Below are 21,314 nucleotides of genomic sequence, written 5' to 3' on the forward strand. Positions count from 1 at the left end.
CCCGGTCACGGCCCCACAATGCAGCGCGCCAGAAGCACGCATGGCAGCCGATGACCGCCGCCTCTCCACCGGCTATTGAGGTAAGAGGTTGTCGTCTGCCCTGTCTGGTGGAGTCATGCGCCACCAAGTTGTTCGCCCCGTCGCACCGACAGGTGAGGGACGGGAACCCCCCAGGGCTGCCGCCGCGCTCCTACCGCCGCCGCCACTCTCCTCCCAGTCCGGGACCCGCTCCGCCGGCGCACTGCAGCTGTCCTTTCGACCGGGACGTGTGGGGCTCCTGATTGGCTGCGGCAGTTGTCGGTCATGGCGTGGGCCAATGGGAAGCAGGCAGGGCCGGGTCATGGGGCCGGGCCGGGGCCGCAGGCTCGGGGCTCTCGGCTCGCCTGCGGCCGGCACGGGAAGTGCCGGCTGGCGACGGCGTCCTGCCTGCTGCCCGCCGCAAGCCGGGGCTGCCCCCAGCGAGCCTCCCAGGGCTTTTTTCCAGAGTGTCAAATGCAGGTGCGCGTTTGGTCGTTTACAGACCGCTCTGTCTTATTTAAAAAAATATATATAAAACGCTTCAGTCGTTTAGGCTGTGCATTCCTCGTGAGGGCTTTGCCGTGGTGCAGAGCCAGTCGGACAGGTCTGCCCAGGCATAGCTTGGGTTAAATTAACAGCCCCACGTGGTGATGCTATCCTGCATTCCCGGCAGGAGCAAGGACAGTTTGGAAAGGATTTTATTAATTAAAATTGTTTATACAAGATCAAGTGTTGTAGCTTTTTGCAGAAAAATGTGTTGGGTGAACAGTTGCTCCTTTTTTTTAACAAGTTGAATGCTAAGTTGCAAAAGTTGGTAATTCTGCTCTCGGTGACGTGGCTGTCAAGCCACCATCAACAATTGGGTCATCTGCCCTGAGAGTATGGTCATGCAAACATGCTCGTGTTTGTAAATGGCTTTTCATACAAAACGTCCTCTGCGAGTATCAAGCCTAAGCTCTCCCCAGCTTAATTTTTGTCTTTGATTTTTTTGGTATGACTTAATTATTTTGGCTTTGACAGCTCTAAGCAGACAGTTTTGCCCTGGGGCTTGTGTGCTGCCACGTGCAAGCAAAGAAATTAATTTGGAAGGGTGGACTGATGCAGATTTAGTGCTGGTTGTGTTTACGTGAAGGGTGGACAGCAGGGTTAACCTAGCCTGCAAATTCCCATGGTCTATGTATTTTCAAATACGTCAAGAGTATTTTACTTGTGTCAGATTTCATCAAAGACACAGGAAATTTGCAGTCAACAAAATAAAAAGGTTGCAAATTCTTCAAGATTGAATTGGGACAAAACCAATTCTTTTCCATTAAATTCCTGTGGTGTTACTTTAAGTCCTTAAGGTTTATAGGATTTTTGATAATGAAGTTTCCAGCCTTGTTATTTTGTGCAATGCTTTTGATTTAACATTTTAAATCATTTGGGTTTTGTAATTCACACTGTGATCTTTTCTATGCAACAGTTATAATTGTTTCATGTTAAACTATAATTAATATTTTTTTGTTTTGAAAATGTCAAAACAAGTTAATTCACCTCAAGGGACAGCTTTGCCGTAGAAATAACTTGTGTAGCAATGAAGAAGGACAACTAAAACTACTTTCTAATCTTACTCTTTTTCTTTGTTAGGTCACTCTTCCTTTTAGGGACGATTACAGACAACAAATATGGGCAAGAAACGCATCAAAGGCAAAACTGCACAGTCTGATGAGTCTTCGGATATACTGAGTATGTTTCCTTGAAGAAGTTTGTGGACCTAATGTTTTTTTTAACCTCAAAGAAGGCTTGAAAGCTGATTAATATTAGAAGGCTTTTGCATTACTCACTGACTTTGAAGTTTTGGATTTTTAATTGAAACCCAAGTCTAGCAAGAAATATTGTTGTCATGACTTTTCTAAGTATGCTAGAAAATAATAATCCTGTCTTAAAAACTGAGATTAGTTTCTGGTTTTTTAGGAAACTCAAACACAGTTCTTTACTGATACAGATTGTGTAAAATTACTCCGAATATAAAGGGTTTGTAGAGTCAGCTGCCAAGCTTAAGTTGCATTTTCCTAGTGAAAAGTTTGTTGCAGAAGATTCTTGCTTTAGCAGTAAAAGCTGTGACTAAAATATTTTCATGAAGCAGTTTGCCTTTTTCCTAACAGCTGATTTGGTACTGACTCTGGACACTTCAGCTCTCATAGTGTATTTTGGTTAAAATCTCTTCTTTCTGTTCCAAATAGTTGCTAATCCCAGATACTAAATTTTATTCTCCTAGCTCCATTGGATCTCACCTGTGAAATTTTTTTTGTCTTGTTTACCTTGGTTATTGTAGCTTTTTTTTACTTACGTTGTGTAGCATTCCCTTCTACCACCTTATCTGCCAGGTCACAGATTGTGTCTTTCTCATCTTTTTTGGGGAAGTGATTTGAACCAGATTAATTTAGTTGGGGGAGAGAGGACTTACAGTTTGAGGAGGCTTGGTGGGATGGCCTGTTCAAGTACACTGTGCTTTGTTTTCCTGATTGTCCTGATCTTCTTGTGTTAGCCTCTGTCTCTAATGGATGCCTTTTTTTACCTGCTTTTGTCTGGTTTGGTTCTTCGGGATGTTGGGGGCTTGTTTCCTGGAGTCAGGGTCAATGTCTACTGTAACTGTTCCTCTTTTTCTCCTGCAAAGAGACCGGTTATGTTCTAGTTGTGCTGGCATCTCAGTTTTTTGCCTGTGAATAGGTTATCTTACGACAACAAAGACCTGTAAAGCTACAAATGAAACTAAGACTAATCATGGTGAATAATTCCACTGTAACTGTAGTTGCCAATATACAAAATTTTTTGGTTTGTTTTTTAAAGGACAATTTTGTAGATGAAGCTTATGTTTTTCAGAAAGGCTAAAAGAATGCTGAATATCTGTGTTTGTCTCTTGTTGGCTAGCATTTGCACTTTGATGAAATCCTGTAATCTTGGACAGAAACAGAACTGGAAGTACAAAATTTTGCACCAATTCCAGCTTATGCCAATAGAAGTTTGCAATCTTGAGGCTGTAATCTTGCCTCAACAAAGATAGTTTCAGAGCTGTCACTCTATCTGAGCAATAAAAACAGCTCAAAGTTTAGAATGCAGCAACAGTATACCCATATTGTCAGTGGTGGTAACAAAAGGTTTCTTTCTGATACTCTGATAAATTGTCTGTGTTTCATTGGCTCTAGAAAGACTATCCTAGCTTCTGGATTACTGCCAGTCTCTTCAAGCTTGCATTTGTTATGCTACCTACATCCTTCTTGTGCTTTTTACTTTGTAGAACCTGTGTGCAAGCATATTCGTAAAGGAGTGGACCAAGGGCATGTGAGAAAGTCGCTGCAGAATGTGGAATGGCATGTTTGTCAGGACTGCAAGGCAGACAGTAAGACACAAGAGAAGGCTGAGGAGAAGGAGACTGATGAAGGCACTTCAATATGGTTATGCCTAAAATGTGGCCATAGGGTATCTCTTTTGTTGTTAATTTGTCTTAATACCTTTCAGTGTCTCATAATGCAATGGAACAAGAGAGTTTCTAATTAAACTCTTATATTCTCTTTTTTTGTTGTAAAGATGGTGCTACCTAGATGACTTTATATACTGTTGAGTTTGATTTAAAAATGTCTGCTCTGAATGTCAAATGAAGTACTTGGAAGATGGCTTAAAGACATTTAGCAAGCTTAAGGCTAAAACAGCCTTGAGGACTGGTTTTCCTAGAAAGTTTGAATTATTTTGCAGAGAAAATAAAAATACTCCTAATCTGTATTAGGGGTATTTTTACAAGATCTTAATGCTCATGTTAGTTCATGAAACTTAGAACTCTGCATGCTGAAGATGTTTTGGGTCTGTTTCGTTCTTTTAGGTGTTTAGACTGGAATTCATTCATTAAATGTTCAGTCCCATAGCAGCTTTATTCTGCACCCAGTAATTTATCCATCTGCAGAAATAAATATTTTGAAATAGATATCCATCTGTTGATCCCAATTAATTTAACATAATTGAACAGTTTTGATTGTAATACTTTGTTTTTACTCTGACTTTATGTATGTTTCATTGGCAGTCAAATGGATTTTGTGACACTTGTGGTTATCAATATTGTAGGGCTGTGGCAGAAATTCTCCAGACCAGCATGCTTTAAAGCATTATGAAACACCAAGATCAGATCCCCACTGTTTGGTTCTCAATTTGGACAACTGGAGTGTGTGGTGAGTTGTCAGGCAGCACAGGACAGAGCTGGAGGGCAACAGAGGCTGGAATATAATTTGTCCTTTCTTTGGGAATTCTGAGATTTCTCTCTAGGCACATATTGAAGTGTTTCCAAACATGTAATTTCCAGCAGTCTTTGCTGAGATTTGCAAAATAAGTGTTATTTTCTTGTAAAATTTATGATGAGAAAATTTTCATAATTGAGGTTAAACTTGACCAGCTAGTAAATGTTGTTGACTTAATATTTTACTGTTTTTTACTTGGTCAGAATACTGACACATGGACACAAATGTTGGTCAGTAGCTCCAAATCTTAAGTTTTGACTTGGGAGAAGGTTTTTTCTGATGTGCTCTTAGCGACAACCTTACTTTTATCTCCTGTGTAAATACGGTTTTTTAATACTACATATAGACAGGAAGCATAGCTACAATTACGAGATGCTTCTGGATCAAGCGATACAAAATCCACATCCCTGGTAGTTTTTGCTTCTCTCAAAAGTAATGTTACACTTTTATATATGAGGGGGAACCCTAATTTTCTAAACTGTGCTATATAGAAATACTGTACTTGACATAAAGAGTTTTTGTTTTGCTTAGCAATGTGGTTTTGCAACTTAGTATCTGTCATTGTGTTCATTTTATATAACATTATCTATTTACTTGATCATACTTAGCACTTACTTATAATGATCACTACTTTTAATGAACTCTAGAATGGAAATGGACATTGTCAGTAACATTATAACTAATGAACTAGTGAGCTTGTCTTTGTAAATTTAAATTAATGTTAAAATTGTGGGTTTGAAGTGCTCTATTTTCCCTGGTTTTTAATCAAAATATTTGCAAATAAGAGGAAGTTGTGGAAGTAAGATGTTTTGACTTCCTTCTAGAATTTCTTGGTTGTACAAACTTGCCCAAGAAATGATTCAAAGATTGATATATTGGCTATAAATTAGTTATAGATCAAACCCACTGTAAAGAACTGTATTTCACAATGGGCCTAGTGCAGACATTTGGATCAAAATTTTAATCAAAATTCTAATTCTAATAAAAATTCTTTTATTAATGATATGAATGTGTGACCAAATCTCTCTGTGGTGTGCATGCACATGTGGTTCAAATTGGATATAAACAAGAACTGTAAAGAGTTTAAAGGCATGTGGAGAGGAAAGGAAGAGTTCTAGGTATTCACTAAGTTCTGCTCTTTTGGGTTTACAGCTACTGTTGTACTTATTTTCAGTGCTGGTCAAACAGCCATCACGAACAAAACCTTTTCCAATACCTTGATTCTTTCAAGATTGTCTACAATTTTTTTGACAGGTAGATGGTTATGGTGTTGAAACACACAATGGGAGTAACTATCCTTTGTTATTGCAGGAGTGAGAATGTCTATTTTTATTATTAACCGGACAATAGACAAGCAATCAGGGATCCAAAAGCTGAGTCAATTTTTTTAATGAAATATGAGAAAATGTGATGACTATAGCTAATGCCAAGGAGGCTGGAGATCTGGAGAAACACTTTGCTGCAGACTTCTTCTGCTTTTAATATCAGAAAATTAAGGCTGACTCATGGTAATCCTGAAGTCTGCCTAAGAACTGTAATTGGTGTTTTCCAAAATGCAGAAGTATTAGTACTTCAAAGAGTTGATTGGGTGGAACTACAAAATTGGTATGTGTAAAACTCCTTCCGATGTTTGTGTTCTGTCATGGTTTTACCCTTCTTGAGCCTTTATGACTGCAGCTTCTCCTACAATTTTCTCTAAATCACATTAGTGGCACAACCAATGCTTCTTTCCTCATAAAGAGACAAATGGTGTTTATATCAGCAGTAGAAGAACAAGTACAAGTCTGCAGGTTTAAGGGTGGACGCTTGAATTATTTCTTATCTGACTTAGATACAATTAAATATTTGCTTGGCTAGAATATTCAAAATATTTTTCCATGCCATAATAGTCAAAAGTAATTTCCTTTAAGGCTTGATATCTTAGTTTCTTGATTTTGGCAAAGTTTTCCAAGCTTTTCTTTTTCTTGCTGCAGGGCTTCTAAGCACATCTTTTAAAAGTCTAATTTGTACTGGTAAATTGCAAGCACCAGTCACCAAAATAATTTACTAAAGATAATTTTAAAGTGTTTTATTTTTGTGACAAGTAGATTGAATTCTTCTCTAAGACTTACAAATCTTACACTAAAACCTTGCAATTTTATAACTTTGTGTAATGAATTGCATCAAAAAAGTAAATATCTTAGGATTTTTAAATAATAGGAAAAAAAATAGGATTAATTGTTTTCTTTTGGGGGCGGCGGAGACAGGTGCTACCTATGTGATAATGAAGTTCCATATAAAACTTCAACCCTTTTCGGCCAGACTGTGGATCTTGTTAGAAAACAAGTTGGTATTGACTCATCACATGCAGGTAAGTAATTGTAGTATAGATTCAGTAAATCAGAAGGTATCCTAAGTGTTGGAGACAGTACTATAAATCCAGAATTTACACTAAATTAGATTTCGCTCCCTATGGTAAAGGGAAAAACTAATTTCTCCCCTTTTTTGATATTCTTTGTCACAATTCTGATAGCATAAGTAACGTCCTAGCCCACAGATCTAATTAGATCAGGATTTTGCTCATCATCCCCTAAACATTTACAGACAAAACATACAAGAATAGGCAGAAAAAAAGACAGTTTTACTGTGACTTTTTAAAATACGACATTCAGTTTTTCTCCAAAAAGGCATTTGACTTTCAGTACTTAGGGTGCCGTGTTTATTCATTGGTGTTGCTCAGTCTGTCTTGAGACTAAAGAAAAATTGTCCTTGCTTAAGGATAATTTTATTTGATTTTTCTGAAGTCTTTTTGTCATTATTTTTTAGTGTATTAGGAATGACTAAGTCTCCAGCTATTGCAGCACATATCCTAATGGAAGGAGTAGTATACAGAGGTTTTGTCACTGGATCTGTACATTTAGTTTAGGCAGCTGCAGTGATTTTAGAACTCTAAAATACTGTGTTCAGCCTGCAGTCTATCTGTAAAATATGATTGTTTAAAAGAAAACAAACCCAGGCCTTGTACAAAACTAGTTTCCATAATGGCAAAACTAGTTTTGTACAAGGCATTTCCACTAGAAAAATTGGATGAATTTGCATATGAAAATAAATGCTATAACAAATGACTGTAAGAAATTCCAACACTTGGGTGAAATCATAGGCCTTGTGGGAAATGGAACACAAACATCCAGCAATGCCACGTGGTTGTCTCTGAATTCAATTTTTTCAGAAAGCAGCTGAGGTTTTCCCATAGGGAGCAGAGTTTTTTGAGTAGTCAGTTTTTCCCAGACACACAGTTGAACTTCATATCAGTTGCCAAAATTTTCTTCTTGGGTTTGAACTGGAAAACCAGTGAATACTTGAGTGCAGTTGTTGCCTGTGTTCTGTGTGTTGTTGTACATCCATCTGTTTCTTGTCCTAAGGTTGTATTGTCGGTTTTCCTTGCTTTTTCTGGACTTGTATTACTTGATTTTACAGATAGTATTAGCTCTCAGCCCTATTTACCAGAAACCTAATCAATAGCTGACTGCCAAACTGGCAGAACCAGTGTGGATGTTATTTTGAAAATTGCCTGGACCTCCCTTACAGCTTTATTAAACAGGCCATTGAAATTTTCAGCAATACACCAAAATAATTTGGGGGCAAATATTTTTAACTCATCTTGAAGACTATAAACCTTTCAGTATCATCTGTTTAGGTACATGAAATGAATATGAGAATGCTTTAAGAGTGGGAACCAGTTGGATGTTGTAGAAAGTCCTCACATAGGTGATTTTGACAGGAACATTCTGAATTCTGAAGAATTTCAGAGTATGTTGGCATAAATGGCTTGTGTGCCAAGAGATGTTTAATTTGCTTGCTGATTTGAAATGGCATTTCAGGGGGTTCACTATTTGTTGTTTTGGTTGTTTTTTAACTTCTATTACCTAGACAATTTGAGAGCCTAAACCAGTAGTTTTGTGTTTAAAAATTAAAGAATTAATTATTGTTTGTATATGCTCTAAACATCATAGATTGCTGCCTGCTGTAATAATCTTTCCTAGCCTATACCCTATAAACTGTGTTAAGATGTGATATGCTTTTATTATTTCAGAAGAAAAACAAGAGAACAAGGAAGTTGAAAATAAAAAAGTAGAAAAAGACAGCAAAAATGAGCAAGAAAAAGAAGTTTCACTTAAAGAAGAAAATTCTCATTCAACTACTAATGGAGAAGTCACTGTGAAAGGACTTAGTAACTTGGGGAATACATGTTTCTTTAATGCAGTGATGCAGGTACAGGACTTGCTGTTGTTTTTAGAAGAACTTGGAATAGGAAAAAAAAGCCACAAATAAAATGAAAAACAGCCCACAACAGCTCTGCCTCCAGCATTTTACAGTGACACAATTAGAATATGGTTTTTTTATCTGCCAGGAATGATGGCTTCTTTCTAAAAATAGTGTGTTGGCCCAGAGAAATACGAAGAAATGGAGCTGCAGGTTCAGACTTGCTCTAAGGGGAAATACAATAAACTGCCTTGTCCTTGAGGGACAGCATTTTTCACTGACATAAATAAGCTTGCCAACTTCTAGTTATTTTTTAAAAATATGAAATAGTCAGACACATCACCCTTGTGACGTTGCAGATTATAAGAAATTAGTACTCAAAAACCATGGGTGTTAATTGTAATAAAAATGTCTCTCTCAGCAAAAGGAAATCAAAATGAAATATTGGGTGAAAAAAACAGGATAAGCAAGTTGCAGGCATTGCCATCTTGTGTGACTTGTTCAGTTCAGAAATGTATAATAAACTCGTTCTTTCATGTGTATTGAAACCGACATTATGTTGTGCTCTTTGTTTTTTGATACTGAAGCTTTACTCAAACAAAATTCCCACTGTACTTGCAGATTTTAGTATACTGCTTTTGATTTACTTTTAAACACTTTTTAAACCTAGCAAATACATACACTGCATTTTATCCTTTGAATTTTTAGAAACAGACACTAGTAAATACACTTGTCAAAAGATCAGTCTATATAAAAAAAATAAATTTAAGGGTCTCTGCAATATGAGGTAATGCTTATAGAGGGCATTGGAGGTCCTATTAGCTATATGGAATGTACCTTTTAATCTTAAACACAGATGGGGATTCTAGAGTGGTAATTAACCACTTCAGTTCTGTGTTTGGGAAAATAAATTGCTGCTAAATTGATAGCTACAAATTCCATGACTAGCAGAGTTCAACTGCCCTTCCTGTTGTCCCCATTTTTCAATCTCTTTCTGTCTTTTGTGTTCTACAGAATTTATCACAAACTCCAGTCCTGAGAGAGCTGCTTAAAGAAGCTAAAATACCTGGCACAACAATTAAAATTGAGTCACCTGAGCTATGCATGGTAATATGCTTTGATCTCTGTAGTGTGTGTCCTCACCTTCCAGTCTGTTAAGGAAACCAGCCGTACTTACATCAATTTTAAAGCTGTTCCTATTGCCAGCTTCCTACACACAGCCAGCCAGCAGACTCCAACTCCAGCCCCAGCAGACTGGCCTTGGCTAGCTAACCCACTCTTTTATAACACCCATCCTCATTGGACAGGCAAAGCTGTTTCCACTCTTTGATAATTAGCACAGCTGTGATTCATCAGGGGCAGGGTTGCTTACAGTTCCTTCTCCTACATGTCCCAGCCAAATACTAACAAGATTAGTGTAAAATCAGCAGAGTTTCACCACTGCTTTCTATAAAGCTGCTTCTGAAGTCAGTGGAGGTATTTTGTTCAGAGTGTAAGAGCAGTGATTCAATACTCTGTCATAGAGGGAGTGCTTGCATTATGATGATGTTATTTAAAGGATGAAAACATGTAACCCTTGCTATAGTGCAACTTGTCTAAATGCAAAATAGGAAATTAGAGGATGTCTGTAGCACTAACTTAAATAGCATACCTGTCATTACAGTTAGAGATTTGGATGACAGAAAATGCACAACCTTTTTTAAGAAATTGGGTTTTTTTCCTAGTAAAGGTAAGAAATCCAGACTTTGAACTAAGCAATAAATAAGAGAGTTGCGCTATCATTTCATGATAAACCACACATCCTTTTTGTCAGGTTAACTTATTGCCATTTTGGAATTTTGGGTATTCTATTTGACAATAACGTTTTCAGGAACTGAAAAGGAAAAACGTACTGCAAAAGAATCTGCCACCGAATTAAGGCAAAAGAGCTCTGTTGCTTTTCTTTCAAACAGGAACCTCAGCTAATAAAACTAGATCATCCGGGTCCTTTAACACTAGCCATGCATCATTTTGTGACAGAAATGCAAGAGACAAAAAAAGGGGTAGTGACTCCTAAGGAACTTTTTGCTCAGGTTTGTAAAAAGTAAGTATCTGTACAATAGTAGGTATGAAAAAGTTTGTTGTTTAAGACTGTCAGTTTTTCCTCTTTTTTATCTCTAGCTCAGAACACAGCATATAAAATTTGTAGAATACTTAGTTTTTGAAAGATGGGCAAAATTAAAATAAATAGCAGTAAAATGAAAGCTACTCAGTGACATACTGAGTAGCTGGCATCATATTTTTAGAAAATACGATATGTAGACACTTGTTGCTTTTATATACTTACATTCTGGAGACTTTGTCCACGTGTGTTTGCCATGAATCATTTTTGCTTTATCTCTGAGTTCAGTTATACTTTACAATTTCATTTAACAGAGCAATACGATTCAAAGGTTATCAGCAGCAAGACAGTCATGAACTGCTTCGTTACTTACTTGATGGAATGAGAGCAGAAGAAATCCAGGTGGGTGCTAAAGTCATAGTTATGCATACCTTTCTCTTCGTAACCTGGACCCAGACTCTTTCTTCTGCTGAGGGGAGAAAGGACATACTTCCTGAGATATGTCAGCTTCTGTAATGTGGTTGTGCTGTCCACAGCACTCACTTGAAGCATAGTAGCAAAGAGAACCCACAGAAAAAGTGGGTTTGGAGTATGTGTAGGCACCCTAAAGAATATCCTTATGTTTTACTTTCTGAAACACACTTGTAGAAGTTCCTGGGTTTTTTGCCAGTTTTAATTTGGGCAAGTATTTAATCCTTAGACTGATTTTCTTACATACTAATTAGAACATTATGGTTGCAACTTCTCTGTTGATTCTTTTTTTTTGATATCTGCAGGAACTATTGTGTGGTTCTGCAGGTATTTGTGTTGTTTGTATTGATTCTCTTAATTGGTGAAGATTATACTTTTTCCTCCATCTGAAACACATCATAAAATGAAGTAGCTAACTGAATTATTTTAGGAAATTTTACAGAGTATATTTGTTTTGAAAATTTCAGCAAATAAGTGTTGGAATGCTAAAGGCGCTGAGTGACTCTAACAAACAAAATGAAGAAGAACTTAAAAAGAAAATTAAAGGTAAATTATCACAGCATCAGTAATTTGTAAAATCTCCTTTGTTGAAGTATATAAAGTAATATTAATAGTATCAACTAAAAGATACATGTTTATTTGTACAACTTTATGACCTCTTGAGTATGCGTATATCTAGAATAAAATTTAGTCTATATTTAAAATATTTTAAATTTTAGTCTATATTTAAATGTCTTGCTGAACTTTGTTGGCATTTCCTTCTTAACAGGATAAGAGAGTTGATTCTGTAGACATCATACATTAAAATATGTTTGGGCAATTATTAATAATTCAAACATGTAAGAAATTAAAATATTAGTATGTGAATATAATTTATGCAGCTGCTCATAGTTCATTGTTACCTAACAGTAGTATAGAAAAACTCCAAACAATGAACAGAAGCATTTTAAAACGTTTCAACATGACTTAGGAGATGATCTGACAATTTAAATTAAGACTGTATTACTCTGAAATTACAACTTCAGGAAAATGGTTTTGTTTGTCTGACAAAAGTTGGTGCTCATTTTTTAAGTTCAGATAATTTTTCAGTCTTGAGAGAAAACAGGAATTCTTACTACCATGCAGTACTTCTGAGAAAATGCATTTGAGCAGAGAAAGTGGTAGAGGTATGGTTTAACCAAGCTGTGTTCTGAGAATGTGTTTTCACCCCCATTCTTTTGATACACAAAATATTCTTAATTTAAGAATCTTGCTGTACTTGTTATCCTGAGGAAACCAGAACAGGCCAACATGTCCCATCATACATCTTGCATGTTATATTCTCCTTTTTTATTCGGTATGCCGTAATGAGATTGGTTGCCACTATATTGTGTGTAATAATTTTAACTTTACTATATACTTTTTGAATTCTCAGAATATGAAAAGAAAAAGGGAATACAAAGTTTTGTAGATCGAATATTTGGTGGAGAATTAACCAGCACAATTATGTGTGAGGAATGCAGAACTGTAAGTAAACTGCTTGCTTTGAATAACCTGGAGTGTTATGTCCTGTAATCTGCAGGAGAACCCCAAAGTGACTGTCTGTAGAAATAAGACTTGACTAGCTGCATGCTTTCAAAAAGGAGAATGATTTGGCTGGAATATTTCTTTCATTGTGTTTTAAAGTTAACCCTTCAGTGCCTTTCAAAAGCCTTCCAGAAAAAGAGGTCAGCAAGAGCAAGCTGCCTCTGCCAGAATTCTCTCTGAAATTCCCAGTGAACACCTTCTAGTGGTACAGGTCATAGAGCAAATTAATTGTTATGGGGCCCTTTCCTTTTTCATTCAGGGGGTTATGTTTTCCCCTTTACCACAATGAAAAGTCTGTGAGAGTGCCAGGAGAACAGTTAAGAAGATGCTACTGGGATAATAAATCCTGAGAATTAAGTAATTGAGTGTATTAGCAAATATTAGTTGAATGTCATGATGGATTACAGCTATGAGTCTCTTAGGCCCTAAGGTGCAGTCTCACTAGATAACTGAAATTCATGAAAGTATTTCCTGCTCATTTCTGTGGTAATGTGACTGCTGGATTTTTGGTCATTGGAAGCTATTTGTGGAGGTAAATGAGCCGTGTTTTACAGTTGAGTGCACAAGTAAAAGCGGGCCTTGAACGCAAACGTGCAGATACACCTGTTGACAGCAAGCAGCTGTTTCCAAACAAAATTAAATTGGACTCTTGATTATTCATTTAAAGGTATCCTTGGTCCATGAGTCTTTCCTTGATTTGTCACTTCCCATACTAGATGTTCAGGTAAGAAACTGTACATAGGTACTTTTTAGCTTTTATTTTTTTTATTCATATGAAAACACTTATTATGCAGTCATTAGGAAGAGTATTTAAGCTTCTTTCTAAAAGTCTCTTTTGCAAGTCAAAATGGCACAGAAAGATAGAGAATAAGATTTTTAATGAGAGTCATTCCTGTACGTTGTGGCTCATAAATTGTCTTTTGAAAATCACAGATTGTTTGAGTTATTTGGGGGTTTGTTTTCATGTTTTTCATCCGTTTCCCTGCACCAAGTCCAAGAACACCTCTCCTAATACTCAGGTTATGGAATAAAGTTAAGAAATGTTAATAGGATAGTATGTGAATACTTATTTGATCAATCTCCTGATACAAAAAGTACTTGATTTGCTTTATGTTTTGTATTGATAACCTGTATATGTAATATTTCAGATTTTTTGTATAGCACTGTTTACTCATAAACACTGGAATGGAACCCCCAGAGCCAAATGGCTCATGACTTCTGCCAAAAATGAGTTTCCTTTTAGCAGAAGCAAACAAATTCTGTGGCAGGCAGTTCAACAGAAAATGTCTCTGCATGTGTAAAACATTACTCTTCAGTGCATTTAATGAGATCTATTAGAGGCAAAGGTGATGTTGTCCCTTTACAGGTTTAGATTTTGGCGTTTGATAGCCTTACTTTTCATACTGTTTCCCTCTGTTTCATATGGACTCTCTGAAGTGAGACACTCCTTCCATTAACATCAGGGTGTGAGTTAGTTGTACGTTACATCATTAAAACGTTACCTTAAGCTGAAAACTCAGATAACATCTCTATTTCTGTGGTTGTTCTGTGGCTTTTTGGTTTTTTTAGAAAGGGAAAATTGCAAAGAGAGAAAACATTAAAAAAAACAAAGAAAAGGAATCTGAAGATGAAGAAGATAAAATCAATGACCATTACCTTAAGCAGAAATATGAACCCCGTGGTACAAGTAAGCACCTTCAGAAGAAAACGAAGAAACAGGCCAAAAAAAAAGCAAAGGTTGGTTTGGATAGGTATTTCACTTTGTGCTTGCTGTTTCTGTTCAAGAAATTCTTTTTTGTTTCCTTAGTTTACATGAAGGAAGAGATAGCTTAGAACTTCTCCTGTTTTCAAAATACACAACTGAAAAGACCAATTATACCCATGTCTTTGCTGTTAAGATGTTCTGTTGAGTGTTGCTGGGTAGGAATAATACCGTAATATCCAGTAGAATTTGTTGCCTGTCTGAAAAGCCTCAATTTGTATCAGACTGTTTTCCAGTCATTGACTGCAAGAATATTCACAAAACTTTAGAATACAGACACAGGAAAGATCAGGAAGATAGCAAGAGCATAATTAGCTGTCTTTTGATGATTCTATGTAACAGGGAGCAGTGGGAACTGTGTCTGAGTGAGGATAAATTCAGTACTAGTGGAACTGATTACCTCTGATCATTTAATCATGGATTATTCTTCCTCCCCCCTGTCTTGTGCATCTATGGCATGCAACAAAGATTATAAAGAAGTGGTAAGAAATGATAAATATAATTTATACTTACTTTTCTTTTTTTTTTTTGTACTCTTGTTTATTATGTATTCAAATGAGCAGATCCAACGCCGTCAGGAAAAACTTCAAGGAAAGGTGCTTCACTTGACAGATCTCTGCACAACTGAACAGCCAGAGATAGATGCCAAGTACAACCAAGAATCAGAGACTGAAATGAGCTGTGAAACTCTTGATAAGAAGCAAGAAGAGGAATCCTCAAATGATTGCAAAGATCACTGCCTAACTCAGAAAGACTTGAGTATACAGGGAAATAGTACAGAAATTCAGAGCAGGCATGAAAATGGAGGAAAGCCAGAACAAGAGTGGGAAGAAAACGAGTCTCTCGTGGATCTCTCTACGGAAGGCTTAGATTCTCCTATGAAGTTTGTCAATGGCCTTGACAATCTGTCTTTGAAAGAGGAGGATGAGGACAATGAAGATGAGGAAGACCTTGCTACAGACTTTTCAAAACTCTACGTGGGTGCCAGTGACACAAGTATCTTGGAGAGTCTTCAGCCTGTTCTTAAGACATGTGAAGTATCTACAGATGACCCCGAAATGGCATTTTGTACTCTGGCAAATAGGGAAGAGCTGAACCCTGAGGAAGATTCAATCCATCATTGTTTGTATCAATTTACCCGTAACGAAACACTTAACGAGACCAATAAACTACTGTGTGATGTGTGTACACAAAGGCGTTGTGGACCAAAGAACAACATAAGTATGACAGACTTTTTTAAAAGGCAACTTTAAACATATCCCTGTCTGCTTCTTGAGTGGATAAAGGGTGGGGGATTATCCCTTCTATAACTCTGTCTACTTTCATTCATTGTATTAAAGGAGAATGCTCAGCTTCTCAGGTCTTGTAGTAGATGACATTGTAACAGTTTAAATAGTGAAAATAAATTCCTGCTGTAACATTTGTTTTGATATAAAACACTTGTTTTAATCTTTGGTAATTTTTCTTTTCTGCAGGTGAAAAAAAGAATGTTTATACGAATGCCAAAAAGCAGATGCTCATCTCTCTAGCTCCTCCAATTTTAACTCTTCACTTAAAGAGGTTTCAGCAGGTAAGTAGCAGGCTGATACATGTATATTGCCTCAAGTTAATATGTATATATGTGTACATATGATGTAGTATTAGCTTAACTTGAAAACATTACTTTTATTTTCTATAAAACTAGTTTGTTTTTTTTCCCAAAGTTCGGAAGGCATTAGTGTGCAGCATTGCGTTTTGTGGTCTTTGAGGCACTAAGGGGCGTTTCCCTGAAAGAATATTCCCTTAATTAAATGGAAAATACTGTTTTGTGAGTGCATTCACAACATATTCCCTCATTATTTTTACTGCTTACTGTATTAAGCAGAATCTTAGCATTAATGGTTTCCTACTACTACAGCTGCTCATGGGCTCCTATATTTCAGTAGGTATAGGTAAATAGGATCCCTTACTAATAACAAATAAGTAAAAAGTTAGCAGAAGTGGAAAAGAGGATTCTGAGCCTTGTGGGGCAGAAGGAAGGATAAAAGGAAAGCAAAGTAACTTAAGTTTTATTTACAGACACTGAAGTCACTTACCTGTTTATTATTCCCAAGTTGTAGAAAAATTTTTGACTCGGGGCTTTAGCTTTCCAAGAGCGAAGGAGGAAAGGAAAGCGAGACTTCTAAATTTAAACCTGTTTGGTGTTTTTGGTCAATATACTTGAAAAATAAGGGAGGCAACTTTAATTAGATGAAAACCAATATCATATAGAAATTGGAAATATGTAGCCTCATCCAAGAGACTGTAATATGAAGAAAATAACATTTATCATCATCTCCTTTTGTTTTTCCAGTTTGATACTGGACGATTGTTTGATTAAGGTGGGAGCAATTTGCGTCAGTTCGGATGTTCTAAGATCAGATCCTCAGGCATGTTACAGTCTGAGGCAAGAGTTGTCCTCATAGTTACTGAAGTGCATTAGAACTGATTCTTTTTCCACTTCTGCTGCCATTACATTAATGTATGAGTGAGCCGAAGAGCCATCTTGACTTGTACTCCAGTGCAGCATGTGGGGGCAAGGAAATAATGCTGAAATACTGGACATCAGAGAAAAAAAACCTTGCTTTTTCCCAGTTTTGTGTAATGTAAAACTAATTTGTACTGTTGAAACTTTAACCTGAAACATTTAGTGACTAAGCATGGTTTTAATATGCTCCATTTTAACATTATGGGGTTTTCCCTCTACTTTGGTTGTTTAAGGCTGGATTTAATCTGCAGAAGGTTAACAGGCATATCAAGTTCCCCGAAGTGATAGACTTGGCTCCTTTCTGTACAGCTAAATGTAAAGTAAGTGGGAAAACAATCAGATTCTCCTTTCCCTTGTTCTAATGTGCTTTCACAACAAAGCTGCATAGCAAAATCTTTGTACGATGCTTGTCAAGCCTGTTACTTTGTGTGATAACTTGTACTTCCCTGCTCATAACTGTAGTGCTTGCATGAATCTCTAATGATCAATTTCCATTTCATCAGCAAAAAAAATCAAAGAGTTTACATTCTTTAAAACCCAGCACTTGGCTGACATAGCTAAACTTGTGGTTTTCTAGAATGTGGCTGAAGGGAATACAAAGGTCTTGTACTCTCTCTATGGAGTTGTTGAACACAGCGGGACAATGAGGTCTGGGCACTACACTGCCTATGTTAAAATGAGAGCTATGAACAACCACCTCTCTGATCTTGTCCTTCGAGGAAAATCTCAAGGTAAATAATTAGAAATATTTTACAAATTATTTCTTACAGAATCACAAAATGGTTTGGGTTGGAAGGGGCCTTAAAGATCATGTAGTTCCAACCTCCTGCCATGGCTCTTAAGTTCTCTGAGAAGGAGTGAAGCTAGTGAAATGATACAAGGAGTGAAATGATACAGCTGAGGGAGCTGGGAGGGCTCAGGCTGGAGAAAAGGAGGCTCAGGGGAGATCTTACCACTCTCCAGAACTGCCTGAAAGGAGGGTGTAGCGAGGAGGATGTCCAGTTCTGCTCCCAGGCAACCAGTGATGGGATGAGATGAAATGGCCTCATGCTGTGCCAAGGGATATTGAGGTTGGATATTAGGAAGAAAAGAAGACAAAATGGTGATTAAGCATTGGAAGGGGCTGCCCAAGGATGCGGCAACATTCTCAACCCTGGAGGTGTTCAGGGAACAACTGGATGTAGCACTCAGTGCTCTGGTCTGGTTGACAAGGCAGTGATCAGTCACAGGTTGGATTCCATCTTGGAGGTCTTTTTCAACTCAATGATTCTATGATTGTACTCTATGATTCTTACTGAAGAACAGTAACAGAACTCATTGCTTCAATTCTTTATAATAACTTTTGCTCCTGAATTTTTCCTTTCACAGCTTCGGAAACTGAGCCAGTCAAAGGTCAATGGTTCCACATCAGTGATACCCACGTACAACCTGTCTCTGTGTCCAAAGTGCTGGGCTCCCAAGCCTATCTTCTGTTCTATGAGAGGCTGGTGTAACTCATCAGAAGAGCCTTCTTGTGTGTGCAGCGACCTCTTTTGGAGGTCTGAGAAGGCAGACCTGCAAATCATGTTGTTAACATGTTGGAGCTACTGTATAGGAGGAAGTCATTTTATGCATTTTAGGCACACTGACAAGCAGTTAACTTATGCTTTTTCCAGTGTTTCCACAACTTTTCAATAGAAGTTTTTTTTTTCAAAATTACAGCTTTGTGTTTTTGTTGAGTAATTTGGTTTTGTTTAGTTGACAGACTGCAAAGGGACTATTATGGCCTGCACTGCCTTTTCGTTGTAGGACTTCTTCTTTGAGAGCAGCTGCTGGACATTTTGGAGTGGTTTGGGATCTTCAAGGGTTAGAGTGCAAGATGGTACATAGACCGTGAGGGAAAGTGCATATCTCCAGGGAGCTGGATGCAGTTCAAAGGGTGCGAATTACATGTTGAGCAGCTGATGGCACAGAAAATCTTCTAAAAGGAAGAGGCCATGCTGCAATTGCTTTTTATTTTGAAGCTTATAAACTGTACAGCCAACAATGAAATGATTCCTCTTCCTTCCCTGCTACATGCAGGATCACGTTCTGTCAGTGCCCAAGAGCCAGGATCCACAGTGGAGCTCTTGTCCCCACACTGCTCCCACATAAATGGGGCTGGGCTAGAAAAGTGCTTGTCTTTTTCCTGGGCACTGTCAGCACTCATGAAAATAACCACACGATGGCAATGTCTACTCACAAAACAAGGACACTCACTGAGCCCAGCTTGAAACCACCCTCAGGACATAGCCAAGTCAGAAATGTCCCTGCTCTCAAATCAACTGTTTCAGGACAAAAAGATTTTGCCAATCCTCCCCTTCCAAGTGGATACTCTTCTTTGCACCACACTCAAAGGCCAACACCAACTCCTCTGCCCTAACAAATTTTTTCACTCTCATAGAGTCTGGTACCTAACTTGAAAACATCTGCCAAAAGCAGAGCCCACAAAACTATTGGCGGAGAAAGCTCTTTGCTGCTTACAATTTCAATTGCACCCCTCAAACTACAAACACACACCCTGCTATTGTCACTTTCCTTCTCAGCTCTAGGTACCATCGTAAGCCTTCAGTCTCACAGAGTCAGGATCCAAATGGACTGGCACCAGGGACTGCTCACACACTAAAGCTACAAAAGGGAGAAAAATTTGTCCTGCAGAGGCTTGGCCTCTGCATTCCCACTGACAGTTCAACAACTCTAACCCAGAGAACTACGTATTGGGAAAAGCCTTTAAATTCACAGAGACCACCAAAGTGCCCATCCAAACTTGCTTTCTTTGCCAAAGAGAGGAACTAGACACCCGTCTCAAAATAAATAGCATCCCTTCCTCCAAAATCCAAAACATCCAGGGAGTGGTCCTATACAAGGGTGTCAGAACACTGGTATTGGGCATTATCTGTGTGGGGCTCTAGATCCGCTGCAAACCAAGAGCCAAGCTTTTACCTTGTCCAAAAGAAGTGTGCTGGCAGAATTTCAAGAAGGCTGCCTTGAGGAAGTGGAAAACACATGCCAAATGGATTCTTTCAGGCGGGAGGCTGTCTTCCAAAGATGGATACCGACTCCATGATTGTACAAATTGAGTCAGTGCTTCCAAACCAAATATGCCAGGATAGAAAGTTGCTGCTGCCCTGAAGCTGCACGATACAGCTTCTTACCTGCACCTCTGCCGCTGGGGCTAAGTTCTTTCCTTCCCATGAGACAGCATTGCTGTTCTCGTTCAGGAACTTACCAAGCGAAAGTTGCATAGCATGTCCAGTACTAACTATGTCCAATGGCTCCGACACAGAAGGGGCAAGGATGGAAATGTCTTGCTGGACTATGCCTCCCCATCATACCTTATCAGCTACCCTACCAACATTGCCACCATATCTTTTACTTCCCAAGGAAAGGCACTCTAAGTCACTTGGCTTTGACATGCCTCCAGTACCGTGCCTAGTTTTCCTAGCCTACACTTGCTTTGTTTGCTTGCCTATGTCTGCCTTGCCTGGCCCTACAAATAACTTGCTGGCTTTGCTTTGCCTTGCCTACCACTCTCTGCCTTGCCTTCCATGCAGGTAAGGCAATGCAAAGCAAGTGTAAGCAATTGTAGGCAAGTCAAGGGAGAGGTTGGCAAGGCTGGAGCCATGAGGGGAAAGCAAAAGGAGTGGTAGGTGAGAGAAGGCCCAGAAGTTAGAGGCAAGGCTGGGCATAGGAAGTAATGGTAACAGGAAGGGCTAGGCAAGGCAAAGCCCTGGAGGAAAACGGTAGGCAGGTCAAATGTGGGGCATGCGCGTGCAAGGGAATGCAAAGCAATGGAGGATCAGCAGGGCAAGGCAGGGAAACTGTTGGGTTGCCAAAGCAAGGCAAGCGGCAGGTACATTCAAAGATTGCTGGTACACAAAAGCGGCCAGGGCAGACCACTCTGTCCAGCCTTGATCTTGCATGGGCCATCTCTAATCTGCACCTAAGACACTTATGTTGCCTGCTTGCTTTTGTATGCAAAAGAACTGTCATTCTGATCCTGAAGTCCAAGGGTGAAACATGAATTTTGTGTCCAAAATTCAAGCCATGTAAGGATTGATGTCAGAACAAAGCTGTCAGAACAGATAGGTGTGCTTGTACATGATCTCCTCCAGGCTTCCTTTCACATGCTCCTGAGACACTGGGGCCTTGAGAAAAAAAAAAAGCTAGTGAAAGCCTAGAGAGTCCGAGGAGAAGCAGGCAGGGCAATGCAAGTTGAAGAAATTCCACAAAAAGAGAGGTGTTGAATTCCAGGTGGGGGACGGGTGAGCAAGGTAATGCAAGGCAAGGAAAGGGTTCAAGGACAAGGCAAGACAAGTGGTGGCTTTGCAAGGCAACACAAAGGAGAGGGAGGCAAGGCAATAA

At 38.5% G+C, this 21,314-nt stretch overlaps 1 protein-coding gene across 6 annotated transcripts; it reads left to right on the forward strand.

The window, feature by feature from the left end:
* Window position 1: 1 nt before the first annotated feature.
* Window positions 2-18,629, forward strand: USP16 (ubiquitin specific peptidase 16). Of its 6 annotated transcripts, XM_041464013.1 has the most exons (18): window positions 6-80; window positions 1,645-1,743; window positions 3,296-3,477; window positions 4,114-4,217; window positions 6,530-6,633; window positions 8,356-8,534; window positions 9,540-9,632; window positions 10,478-10,608; window positions 10,941-11,028; window positions 11,565-11,643; window positions 12,512-12,603; window positions 13,331-13,387; window positions 14,233-14,400; window positions 14,989-15,646; window positions 15,901-15,995; window positions 17,165-17,251; window positions 17,509-17,662; window positions 18,300-18,629. In XM_041464013.1, exons 2-18 carry the CDS (start codon window positions 1,683-1,685, stop codon window positions 18,422-18,424), a joined length of 2,457 nt encoding a protein of 818 aa, XP_041319947.1. In that variant the 5' UTR covers window positions 6-80; window positions 1,645-1,682; the 3' UTR covers window positions 18,425-18,629. The 6 variants fall into 6 exon arrangements, with proteins under 6 accessions (XP_041319952.1, XP_041319948.1, XP_041319947.1 ...); XM_041464014.1 differs by lacking the exon at window positions 17,165-17,251 and having other exon boundaries at window positions 4-80; XM_041464015.1 differs by lacking the exon at window positions 6-80 and having other exon boundaries at window positions 3,296-3,397.
* Window positions 18,630-21,314: the final 2,685 nt, after the last annotated feature.

This window comes from Pyrgilauda ruficollis, unplaced genomic scaffold, assembly GCF_017590135.1.
Source record: "Pyrgilauda ruficollis isolate IOZ18807 unplaced genomic scaffold, ASM1759013v1 scaffold17, whole genome shotgun sequence".
Taxonomy (NCBI): domain Eukaryota; kingdom Metazoa; phylum Chordata; class Aves; order Passeriformes; family Passeridae; genus Pyrgilauda; species Pyrgilauda ruficollis.